General features: G+C 56.2%; 1 protein-coding gene across 1 annotated transcript in view; it reads right to left on the bottom strand.

Annotated features, from left to right (window-relative positions):
- Positions 1 to 4,309: 4,309 nt before the first annotated feature.
- The window catches only part of COX10 (cytochrome c oxidase assembly factor heme A:farnesyltransferase COX10), a 111,577-nt gene continuing 102,985 nt past the window's right edge, over positions 4,310 to 12,901 (bottom strand). Inside the window, 1 exon segment of the mRNA XM_068530915.1 lies at positions 4,310 to 6,148. Coding sequence (XP_068387016.1) covers positions 5,745 to 6,148 — 404 coding nt within the window. The 3' untranslated portion in view covers positions 4,310 to 5,744.

Genomic DNA, 12,901 nt, shown 5'->3' with positions numbered 1-12,901 from the left:
TGGAAGACAAGCGCTGAGGTCCAACCCGCAAAATAAAAGAAGTTATTTGCACAGTACTGCCATGAATCTATACACCTTTTTTTTTTTTTCAATCTCTTAAAATTTTATTTATTTATTTTTAAAATGTTTGGCCACGCTGCACAGCTTGCGGGATCTTAGCTCCCCCACCAGGGATTGAACCCAGGCCCCTGGGCAGTGAGAGCCCGGAGTCCCAACCACTGGCATCAGAGAATGCCCTACACACCTTTTAAATGTATTCAGATATTTTGATTTTGCAATAGTCTTTCTAATTTTGTTATTCATTTCTCATGTACCATCATGTCCTTTTTAACATCCCTCTTTTATTTTTTGTTATTTTATCTTTCAGCAAAGTTGCTTCCCGGCCAATTAGTTGTGTGGCCAAAGTACCTAGAACAGGAGGACTTTGGGGAAGAAGCTGGAATGCGCCTTCCACTCCCTCCCTGAGAACTCTCCGGAGGGTGAGCTCCTGGGGGTCGCGGCCAAAGCTGGGTTCGTCCCTTTGTCCCACACCAGGCCCGGCTCACGGCACGTGGACGGTCACTTGCTCAGTGGATGACAGAGGGGCAGGTGCCTCTCCCCTCACGGATGCTTTGTTTGGTTTGTGTTTGTCTGTTTGTTGAGGGTGGGAAGGGTGGAGGGCGTGTTTGTGTTAGCCCAGCTAATGCTCCCGGGATTGTTCATCTCGTCACCTGGCCCCTCTTTAGGTGTTTGGGGTAGGGTTACTCAGCCAAGCACCCTGCTCTGTCTCCTCCAAAGTTTCCTCTGCTCCCCTCCCCTCCCCACTCCTGCCCATCCCCAGCTCTGTTCTGGGCTTTGCTTTAGAGAGAGCAGCTGTCGGGTAGGAGTTGTCTGCTGAGGACACACTGGCTTTTACCAAGACCCTGGCACTCCATCTTCACCCCCAGCCTGGCCGACCTGCCGTCTTGCACTTGGGATCCTCCCTCTCTTGGCTTCCACTTCCTAGGCAGCCCCCCAGCTTATGAGCCAGGTCGGGGTCCTATTCCTTTAAGCTGACCTGGATGCATGGGCTGGCTCTCACCCGCCGGAGGTGGGTGACGATTAAGGAAGAAGATGGAGCTTGACACTAGATTCTCTGCTAACGCATATGAAAAAGCAAAAAGAGAGAGCAAGAAAAATAGAGGCCAAGAAGCCGACTTGACTAAGAACTCCTTGCTGCTAAGTCATTGAGCCAAGACAGCCCTGAAGACACAGGAAAGAGCGAAAATGTACCACACTCTGGAAAACAAAGACTGAGTAACATCAGGAAGGAATGATAGTAATCATCTTGGCTCGACTCTGGCTGTTTTCTTCACAAGACAGGTCGAGAGCTGCGTCTGCCCTGGATTCAGTCACATGGGGCGTGTGCCCTACTCACCCCCCAACCCCGCGCTGGTCCCAGTGGAGCTGAGACAAGTGTTCCTCCGGCCCCAGAACCTGCCCTAAAGCCACCCATCCATTCCTTTGCTCACTGACGGAGCACCCGCCTCGTGGTCACTCCCAAGTCCCTTCTATTCTGGGTGCCCGTGGATCCAGCAATGAGAAGCAGACGCTTCTGCCTTACTGGGCTTAGGATCTGATGGTGGGGCAGGGAGACGGTGCATGGACAGGTGAGTAACACCTGTAGCCTGCACACTGACAGGTGCCCCAGGAGACACAGCGGTGGGGGGGTGGTCTGAAGTCAGAGAAGGGAGATTCCAGAAACAAGAGAAGCTGTGGGTGCTGGTCTGGAAGCACGGAAGGGCCCTCTGGTCGGTGCAGCCCCGGACTGTCCTGCGGGGCAGGGGGGTGGGACCGGGGACTGTCCCAGCAGTGGGATAAGGACGGTTTACAAGCCATTTTCTCTCACAAAACCGTTTGTTATAAACAGCTTTCCGAATCAGTTCCTTCTTGATCCCGGGCTAACAGACCCTGTCCTTCTGACCACAGGGGCCTCTCGTAGCCCAGATGGGGTTATTCACTCAAAAAGCACTTACTGAGGGACTTCCCTGGTGGCGCAGTGGTTAAGCATCTGCCTGCCAATGCAGGAGACACGGGTTCGAGCCCTGGTCCAGGAAGATACCACATGCCACGGAGCAACTAAGCCCGTGCGCCACAACTACTGAGCCTGCGCTCTAGAGCCCGCGAGCCACAACTACTGAGCCCACGTGCCGCAACTACTGAAACCCGCACACCTAGAGCCCGTGCTCCGCAACAAGAGAAGCCACCGCAATGAGAAGCCTGTGCACCGCAACGAAGAGTAGCCCCCTCTCGCCCCAACTAGAGAAAGCCTGCATGCAGCAATGAAGACCCAATGCAGCCAAAAATAAAAATAATAATAATAATTTTTAAAAAAGCACTTACTGAGCACCTACTCTGGGCCAAGCATTGCTCTAGACACTGGGGAAAAAGTGCCGTGGGGCAGCAGTCAAGTCGATTGCTAGACCATGTTTGTTTTCCACTTGCTTTTTATTTAGTTGCCTGTCAGTTGACACCACTGATCCTACAAGACAGATGGAGAAAACGTGCCCCCGACACGAAGCGCTTTGTGGACGATCGCTAGCTGGCCGATGATTCCAGAGAAGAAGCAAGGCAACATCCCAACCCAGTTCTTCTTTAAGTCAAAATCTCTTGGGCTGTGAGCATGTCATTAGAAAGGTCAAGAGGGCATTTCCCGAAAACCTTTCTCCCGAGTCCCTCCTGCCGTCAGTTACAAGTGTCCTGCTGTAAGAGGAGCGTGCTGGGAAGGGGGTGGGGTGGGTGGAGGTCAGAGGACAGAGACCCTGACTCCAGCTGAACTCAGAGAAGTGTCTCCCATCACACCTGAGTCAGCAAGCAGAAAAAGCTTTGCTCTGGTCCCAGCATTGCCATGGGGCAGAGGAGTGCTGAGTCCCAGCTATTTTCTTAACAAAGCAAAAGGAGTGAGGATGGACTGAGAAAAAATAAACGGTCAGAGGGAAATTCAACTCTGTACATCCGCAGAGCAAAGCACAGTTTCCGACAGCCTTGTTTTTTCCCTCTAGCATCAGGGCGTGGGGCAGTCAAAGTGTATTTAAAGTGCAATGAAGGTGTTTTGATTGGGCAAGGCAGACCCTATTTTTATGTCTGGAAACACAAACCAATCCTGGGAAGAGGCAACGACCGGCATCCCCCTCACTGTCGGCCTACAGAGACGGACCCTTTGGTGAAATTTGGTTTTATCCACAACGGATACAGTGGTTTTACTAAAAGGAAGTTGGTGCAATTTTCCCAGAGTCAGAAGGAATACCGTGTTAAGAATCATGTTTCTTAAAAAGCTATATAAGGAAACTGGACATGACCCCTTTCCTTGTCATTAGTTTGCCATATTATGAAATAAAGCCCAAGTACAATCCTGTTTCGAAGCACAGGCTCCTGCTCCTACCCGTGTGGCCCCCCTCCTGAGTCAGGGCCCCTGGGCTGAGTCCTGTCCCTGCAGCCACTGGCCCGACAGGCTGAGTGAAACTCTGCACATCAGGTCCAGACAGTGTGTCCCAGGCTGGGCTCCCGACATGGCCAGGGCATCGCCAGGAGGAGCAGACTCAGACCCTCGTGTCTTTAACCTCGGGCCCCTGGGAGGTCCTCTGCACGTGCTCGTGCCTCCCCAGTGGGGTGACAGGACTCCCCAGAGACCTGCCGAGGGATGCTTGGAACACAGGGGCTTCACCGTCCGGGAAGTGCTGCTGGTCGTCGGTCAGGGTCAGAACACCGGGCCGTGGAGGTGAAGCCCCGGCACGTCAGGAGCCCAGGTAACCGAGCAGCTGTCTGGGCTCCAGGGCTGAGGGGGTCATGGGAGCGTGAATTCCACGTTCCCGCAGGGATGAAGGGGCAGGGGCCTGGGAAGGTGGTCGTCTGAGCACAGGGTAGCCCCAGGGAGGTGTGAGAAGCAGCATGGCGGCAGGGTGGGGGGGGGTGGCAGTGAGGGGTTCCCGTGGAAGGTTCTCATCCTGGGGTCTGAGCACCAAGGAGCTGAGACATCATTTGTTGTGCAGACTGCGCATTGGGCACTGTATTTTCTGAGCCGGGGAACGACAAGTCAGGAGGTCAGAGAGGCAGGCCCCAAGGACCATTTCTAGGGCAATGGTTTTGAAGGGAGGGGAAGGGAGAGACTGGGTGATCCAGAGCAGAGGGTGGGTGTCAGGCGGATTCTTTCGGGAGCGCAGGCTGCTTGCTTCCACCCCCTCAATAAGAAACATCCCCGGGCGTTCTGCTCTCCTCCCAGCTCATGAAAGTGAGGCAAGCGTTATCGGTTCCACCAGGAACCGGAGATGGAGTCGAATGACGCCACACACACTACGGTTTGAGGTGCTGGTTTATTGCAGCAGGAAGAGAACCGACTCGCTTTACAAATCTGAGGGCTGTGGATGTCCCCACCAGACACACTCGTGCCACTTCCCACAGTGCGACCTGGACGCAGCCAAGAGGTGATGTTTCAGGTAAGCGGAGACAGAGATCAGATGCTATCTGCAATCGCTTTGGAAAGTTTTGAGAGAACAGGCATATTGCAGGCACTGTTTAAGCGTTGCATAAATTCCCAAATGGATTCCTTCGGGGGCACTGAGTAACTAAAGTATCCTGTTAAGCTTCAAGACCTTCTGGCAAACGGGACAGACAGTGGACAAGCAGGTGGACGTGAGGGCTGAGGAGACTGCTGGTGGCGGAGGCCACCCCTGTCTGCGGGGACCCATGCGCCTCCCAGGACCATTCAGCATCCCCATCCGGAGTCCGGCTCCTGCTTCCGGCTCTCCAAGCCACCGGACGTGTGGAGGCTAATTTCTGAATTTAGAAGATAGCAGGATGGAAATGTGTTCCTCACTAAAGGGACAAGAATGTGAGCTATGTGGGCCGGCTGGCCCCTTTCTGATTTCCCCTCTCACTCAGCCTTGAGCCGAGCTGATGACCGCAGCAGTGACTAGAGAGGACGAGATGGGTCAGAGCCGGAGGGATTTCTAGCTTTAAGTCTAGCATGACCCTTCCAGAAACGCTCTGACACCTCGCATATTTTAAAGTGAACTTTAAAGATGCCTTTGATTCCTTGGCGTTTCTGAAATGCCGATGCGTGATAGGGTGGGCGGTGGGTGGTCCAGCCTGAGATTCCCCAGACAACCGTTTGGAATTCTTCCCGCAGACGCTGGGCAGCAGCTTGTCCTTGGTGTTCTGTTATCGTCTGAGGGAAGATGAGGCTGAGGGTGTGTGTGGGACGGAGGAAGCTGGACCCGGGGGCCCTGGCTCATTCACAGGAAGGGGGGCTGCGACTGGCAGCCTGCATTGCTTCTGACAGCCGGCGAGGGACCAGAGGCCACGGAACCACAGATACCAGCGTGCGAGTGTGCACCTCGGCCGGCCAGCTCGGTCGGCAGCTGGGGAGCGTGCGTGGAGGGGCTACGAAGGGAAGGTGCGCTCCCACTTCTACCTGAGGGAGAGGACAAGTGGGTGGGGTTAGAGGAAGAGCTCCGTAAAGACCCTCAAAGAGGAATGCTCTCCTTACGTAAACCTGCGGAGCCAACCCAGTTCTTATTTGGGGAGCATTTTGGATATCACCGTGGAAAGAGTTGTCGAGTGATCACCGAGCACCAAATTAGTTTACAATCTCGTTCTCAACGCAGCGACTTCTCTCCTGGTGCTTTGGAATTACCAAAATATCCTTGCCTAACAGCAAAGGGAAAAAAAAAAAAAACCTGTGCGTCTCCCTGGATGTGTTTCGCGTCTCCCCACGCGCCGGTCTGCCGTCAGCTCTGCGGCCCCCCCGCGTCGCCCTGCGCAGCCGGCCGCTTGCAGGTCAACATCAGCAGCAGGAACAGGGGCAGGTGCCAGAGGCTGCAGAAGAACAGCTTCCGGGAGCTCTTCCGGTCTGCGTCCCTGTAGAACCGAAAGCCGAGGTAGGAAATGTACAGGTTGATGGGGAGGGCGATGACGGGGAAGGTCCACGTGGTGACGTCCAGGGCGGGGGCCGCGGCGGACATTGCGACCAAGGCCAGGCAGTGGCGCAGGGCGACGCGCCGGCACAGGTCCGGGTGGGTGACCGACATCATGCAGTAGCCGCCCCGGGAGTAGTCTTCGCGGAGGCCCCAGCTCAGAGCGTTGAAATGAGGAAACTGCCAGGAGTAGAGGATTCCTCCCAAAAGAAAGGCTCCTGCACAGAGGTTTGGGGAAGCAAGACACGTTGTCATCAGAGATCTACAGATGCCCCCTTTCCGACAGCTGCCGGCCCTGGCGGTGCGCTCCCACCCCGCAAGCCGGACTCCCTCGGGTCCTCGCGCGTCTGCGCTCCCCTCCCTGCTTGGAGATGGAGGCGGGCGGGGGCGGGAGGCTTCCCACAAGGGTGAGCACCTGTGGCACCTGACCGCCCCCCGCCCCCTGCGGTGCCAACACCGCGACAACAAGGGAGGTCACGTTCAGGGGTGGCCCAGTCCCAGAGGGCCTTCAGGGCCGGGCTTTTAGCTCTGTTTCCACCAGCCGGCTCGCGAGTGAGGGGCTTGGGCAGCGAGGTGGAAGGCCGCTCCGGGCAGGTGGCACCCCCCGCTCGGCACCGACAGAACCGCAGTCCTTATGGGCGGCACCGGGGACGCGGGGGCAGCAGGCGGGGCGCACGGCCCTCACCGCAGGGAGGGCGGGGGGCTCCCCAGCGCAACCTGAATACGCAGAGCGGCGCAGGGGCAGAGGCTGTGCGGTTTCTCAGGACAGGTGAACACCTGGGCACCCTTTCTCCGGAACTGGATCTTGCCCCCAACACGGTGGGGTGAAGGCTGCCAGTTACTGAGTGCCTCCTTCTAACAAAGACTTCTACAGTCACCTCACTTAATCCGACTGCAGGACTTGAGGTAGGTTTTATAATCCTCATTAAGCAACCGAATCAGATGATGCTATGTTCTCCAACAAGAGGTGAAGGAGGAACTCAGCGGGAGCCCGTCTGCTTTCAACCCCGGCTCCCCCGCGGCACTGAGCCGGGTCTCTGGAAGGGGCTACAGCCATTCCTGAGCGGACGGTTCATTCCTCCTCTCCTGACACAGGGCGCGTTCCCCCAGTGCCTACTGAGAGGCGAGCGCGGCCTAGGCACCGCGGATGCAGCGTGAGCGCCAAGCCACGTGGGCCGAGTTCCCCCAGAGCCACGCATCCAGAGGCCCGCGGCGGCTGTGCGGAAGCATGTGCAAGGGGGGCACAGGGCACGGGGCGCAGCGCGTGGAGCGAAGCAGACGTCTAGAGGAGGACGTCTGCGCCCAGGGAGGAGTGACCAGGCCAGTGCGGTAATCAAGGCCCCCGGGCAGGAGGCGCGGCAGTCAAGGCATGACAGGAAGACTAGGGCGTGTGTTAGGATCCACAGAGCTGTACAACAAAAACAACAAGGTCGATTTTACTGTATGATGATTTAAAAAGTAAATTAAAATAAAGAAGGCAGGCGTGTGTCTGGAGTGCAGAGAGCAGCGGGGCCAGGCTCCAGGATCAGCCAGAGGGACGGGCAGGGCCACCCGCCCCTGCTCTGCAGGCGGTGCCAAGGACTGTTCCATCCTAGAAGCAGCAGAAAGCCATGAAGGGGTCTTAGCACGTGAGTGCACGTGTGCGTGTGGCAAGAGGGGCTGAGGAGAGGGGCCCTGGTGAAAGGAGACACAGGAGGGGCCCAGGCAGCTCTGGATGGATCACTCAGCAGAGGAGAGGAGAGGAGAGGAGAGAAGAGAGGGGAGTGAGGACCAGGGCGGTGACAGTGGAGCAGGAGAGATGGGCCTGAGAGGGACCAAGGAGGCAAAGGTGACAGGACGGGAGTGCAGAGAAGGGAGGGACACGTCGGGAGCGATTCCTGGGCCCAGGGGTGCCCGGAGACCCTGCGCCCTAGAGGACACACCCGGAAGCCGTGCAGGGCAGCTCCTGAGGGTAACTCCGGTGTGTTCGGTCTGACACGCCCTTGGGACATCCACAGGGCAAGTCGTGAGGAGGGTATGGGCTGCGATGCGTCCCCCACGGAGTGAGCCACCTGTCCCGTCATTACCTATTTCCTTCTCCCTCCGGGATGTGAACTCCGTGAGGGTCTGTTCCTCTTTCTTTCATCTCCAGAGAGAAGCACTGCATACCATCGGGCAAAGGGTCCTCCAGCCCAGCCCCGGAGCCCATGTGCACAGAGAACTGCTCCACAAAAGCCATTCCCAAGACCCCCGTTTCCAGCACTGACGTGTGAACCTTAGGACCGTCTACTGCCCCCGCTTCCGTCCTCCTCGGAGGGTCCCGGACACTCTGACTCACTCGGGGTTCCCTGTGTCTCAGACCCCCACCTGCCTCTGGGGCCCCTGATCCGAGAACTGGGAGCTTGAGGACCCACTGGAACCCACCCTGGGAAGCACTGTCCTGCAGGGGGCTTGAGCATGTGCACCCACTGTCCTATCTTAGGTGGTGATGCAGGTCTTCTGAGCCCCTCATCTGTGGGAATGTGCAGAAAAAGAGGGCGAGGTCCGGGGGGGGGGGCGACTGCTAACACAGGACCCTCACCAGGAGAGAACACAGTCAAATCATTGAGAGTCCTCCAGAAAGTAAGTGTGGGCTCCCAAGTCCTGCCACGCACCTGCCGGCGAGGATCAGAGGAGGGAACCCGCTCTTCATTTTGGATCTTTATTTATGAGTCAACCAACGCCTGGTCAGCCTTCCAATCCAGGAGGAAAATAACAAAGGCTTGCCCTTAGGGTCCCTATTTCGGTAGGGTGGCTGTCACATCCCCCCCCAGACCATTTTAACCGTGTCTATAAGTAGCACATATATACATCTTCGTTCATGTAGACACACTCCAGTTTGAACAGCAAAAGAAGCAGCTACTGGGACTTCCCTGGCGGTCCAGTGGTTAAGACTCTGCGCTTCCACTGCAGGGGACGCAGGGTCGATCCCTGGTTGGGGACCTAAGATCCCGCATGCCACGGGGCCAGGAAAAAAAAAAAAAAAAGAAGCAGCTACTATTTGTTGAATCTGGTGGCAAACAGAGGACGGCGTCAGCCACCCACCAGGTACGACCCTGGAGGCCAGAGAGGCAGCGGCCAAAGCGACAGAGCCCTGCACGGGGTCCAGCGGGAGGCGCACACGATGAGGCGACACTGACGGCTGCTACTCAAGAGAATCAAAAGAGGGCGGCAGGAGGGCGGCAGGACGGGCGACCTGGGAGTGGCTGCTCAGGGAAGGCGTCCCCAAAGGTGGCGTGTGAGCCACGTCCCAACTGCACTGATCCTGGGAAGAGTCACTCGTCGTGTCTCTGGGAGACGTGCAGGCTGCGGGGAGGCATGGGGAGCGAGGAGACCGCCAACAAGGGCGGGGCCGGGTCTCAGGGTGCCTGCACACCCGATGGGGAGGGGCATCTCCCGCAGAGCAGCGCAGAGCAGGGAGGGGGGACAGGCGGTAGAGACCACCGAGAGGACAGGTGGTCGGGGGGCACTGGAGTGGCACACACTGATGCCTTTTCCTCCGGGGGGGACCCACACGGTTCACAGTGGAGACGTGAAGGTTCTATCTGTGGCCGTTTTAGGTTTGCCCATCAGACATCCGTCCCCACGAAGGCCTGGAGGCTTGTACGCAGGCCCACGGAGGGGAGTCACGTGCATGCTCTCCTGCTCCCGGCACCTTCCTACAGGCACAGCTGCTCTCATCTCATAGATGAGAGAGATTAAGTAACTTGCCCAAGGCTATTCAGCACCCCTGGCACCACGTACCAGCACCTTCTCCTAGAAAGCTGTTGCCAAACAGCAATTGAAAATGGTAACAAGGGACTGCCAGGTGGTCATCAGAATGCCAGTGGAGCAGAGTAGAGGAAGGCTCGCCGGAAGGAGAAATCCCGTTTACTAAGATAAGAGTGCTGGTGACTTAAAAAAAAAACAAAGAACAACCAAGGTTGTTCAATTACAAACACACAGGTAATATTTTTCTTGACAGTGAGCACCCTTGGGGAATTAGCCAAGACAGAAGGGAAGGGGGCACCACCCAGGTACAAGTGAAGTGGAAAACAGAGCGACAGAAGGCGACTTCTCCTTCGTATTCCGATGGCAAAATAGAGCCGTCTCTGGATGTCAGAGGGGCCAGCACAGAGGAGGCAGCGTGACTGGTTCTCGGGGCACCGGGCCACTCGGAGGCTTTGAGCGCAGCCCTAGCCCAGGGGGGCCGACAAGACCAAGCTGTGTCCCCACAGGAATGGCATCAGGGATCACGTAGAGACGGGGGAGGGGACAGGTAAGTCAGGGCTCGGGGGCTGTTCTGCTCTTGCAATAGCCAAGAAAGAGCCAATTCAGCCAGGAAACCAGGCTTGAAACGGTTAAGACATCAGGCTCCCACGTGGAATCTTGCTTGTCTTTCTCAAAACCCGTCTTTTTTCCTGTGCCAATTGGAGTATTCTGTTTTGCTCAATACACGTTTTTAGTTATGCTTCTCCTTCAAATAACATAATTTAAAAAAAATCACTTTCGTAAGAGTGGCATGCTGCTTTCTCTGGGAGAGGAAATTGGGTAGGGGTTTGGGTCATGTCACAGATGAAAGAGCTTTAGAAATCACAGCTTAGCCTTCAAGGAGTGTAATCAGAAAACCCCACCCCATACAGCTCTCCTGGATGGGCTGCAAGGCCTCGGCTCCTGTAAAAGATGTAAAACAAATGACTGTCTCCATCAAGATAAGGCGAGCTAGAACAGGAAGGCTGGAATTAGTCCAGGGGCCTTGGGGGAACCCACCTTCCTCGCGGGGGGAACATAAAGCCCTCGGTTTCCTGACTCAAAGGCTTCACCTCAGCCTCACCCCCACCAAGCAATCTGTTTTTACTGGGCCCATAGTCTGTGACAACAAATATTTTACTGTTCGCCCACTATAGGGCAGGCACGGTCTACTCTCAAGGCCTCTGCTGGAGTCTGGCCAGGGACAGAGACAACACACAAGGGATCACAGCCCAGGAATGCCACCTTCGGTGCAGGGCTTCAGGGGAGCACACAGGAGCAAGACCTCAGTCGGCCCTGGAGAGGTCAGGGAAGGCTTCCTGGAAGAAGTGGTATGTAAACTGAGATTCAAAGATGGTCTCTGAGGTTCAATCCATTCACACAAGCCATGCGTTTTCTCCTTCTTTTCAATGTGTGTTCTCATTTTCCTACCGGTCTGCAGAATCTTCATACATACTTGGTTTAATCGTATCCAGAAGAAATGTCTGCTTCCTTTCTTTTAATCAAATATCTGTTGGTCTATGAATAGACAGGATACGGGAACCTGTGAGATGGTTGGCCTATCTATGCAAACGGACTCTCCAGAGGACAGCAACTTCCTGAGATCGTGACGCCACGATCCCAGCTTGGAGGCAACTCCAGAGAAGGGCCAGGTGTCTGCAGCCTTCCTTCCTTCCCTCCACACACAGAAAACAGAGGTGAGCTCGTCGACTGTGCTGTGTGTGACCAGCTGAGGGGAACCCTTATCTCCTGGCACCCTCTCCGATCAGGGGGGCTCCTTAGGTGAGGCAAGGCCAGCCAGTGTCTTCCCAGTGACTCTTGGAAAATACTCTCGGAACATCTCCCAACCATCTCTACGCCACACTGGCAGGCGGAGACCCTCACCCTTGTCCCCTTCTGCTCAGGTCCGTAGCGTACTTCCATCATTTTGTTGGCAAACAAAGCCAAGGCAATCCCAGCCAAATGGCTTCCCGACAAGAGTGGAGACAAAAGTCTCCAAGCTGGAGCTCTGACACTGTATGGGCTCTTCCAAAACACAGTCCTCTGGAATGGAGCTCAGTGGTTTCAGCTCGCTTTCTCTGCTGCCTGGCGGGCTTACGTTCAACCCTTCCCACCCCGACCCCAACCATTCACTGCCCTTCGCTGCCCACGCAGGGACTTGAAAAGGAGGAGAGACGCAGGTCCAGTGAAGCCCGTGCTGCGCTCGGGCAGTCCTCCCTCTGCGGACAGTGGGCTCCCTCTCCACGCGGCCCTCAGCAGCTTTGGGGTGTCGTGCTCATGTAAACTGGGGCTGGCTGGGGGAGCACAGCCAAGTCCAAAGCTTCATGGTCAGCGATTTCAAAGCCCTTCTTTTGAGGGTGAACACAAAGGCGCCTGTGGGACAGGTCAGCCTCCCCCACGTGATGAACTTCCACGGCGCCGCAGAGAAAGGGAAGAGGATGGGGGCCAGTTCATCAACTGCATGGCGACAAAGGGGAGATGGAAAGTCCCCTGGAAATAGGAAATAGAGTCGGCAATGGCCGCCTGCCCTTGAAGAATGCTCTGGCAGTGACTGGGGAATGGTGAAGAGGCACGGCGAGGAGAGGGGATGCTCTTCCTGCCCTCCCTCCACGGTCCACTCTCCGCGGTCCCCGCCCCGTGGTCCCCGCCCCGCCGTCCACGCCCCGCCGTCCATGCGGAGCCACCCGGGGTTTCATGTGAAGCACACTCGGAAGCAGAGGCAGCACGAAGCCCCGACTCTGAGGAAGGTGACCCCTCTCCTCCGCTTCCCCCCCGCTTCCCTGGGGGCTCCGAGCCTCTGTGGGTGCTCCAGGAAACTCACCTGCTCCCCACTCCTCAGCTCACACTTGAAGGCCTGTCCCTTTATCACCTGAGCATTCATCTGTTTGTTGAACAGAACTGATTAAATGTGCACTGCGGGCCAGGCCTCATCTACTGTGGTGCAGCTCCTGTGATCCTGCCCAACTACGCGACCCGGGGGTGACAAGGCCGGGCGCATTTTGTGCCAAACGGTCGCCAATTACACCGCCGACCTCCGGCTCGCTGCGTGTTTCTCATACTGTCCTTCTCAGACTTTTGTTTCTTCGTCTTTGAAGAGAAGAGGGCTCTAAATATCGTTTGGTTTGCTAATATTCCTGTAATGTCTCTTGGTCACTCTGTCTTTAGAAATGTCATTTATCTTAATCAATCTCAAGCTCTAAGACTAGTTATGGAAAAATCTCACA

Source organism: Eschrichtius robustus, chromosome 20, assembly GCF_028021215.1.
Source record: "Eschrichtius robustus isolate mEscRob2 chromosome 20, mEscRob2.pri, whole genome shotgun sequence".
NCBI lineage: Eukaryota > Metazoa > Chordata > Mammalia > Artiodactyla > Eschrichtiidae > Eschrichtius > Eschrichtius robustus.
This window is presented reverse-complemented; position numbering and strand designations above follow the sequence as displayed.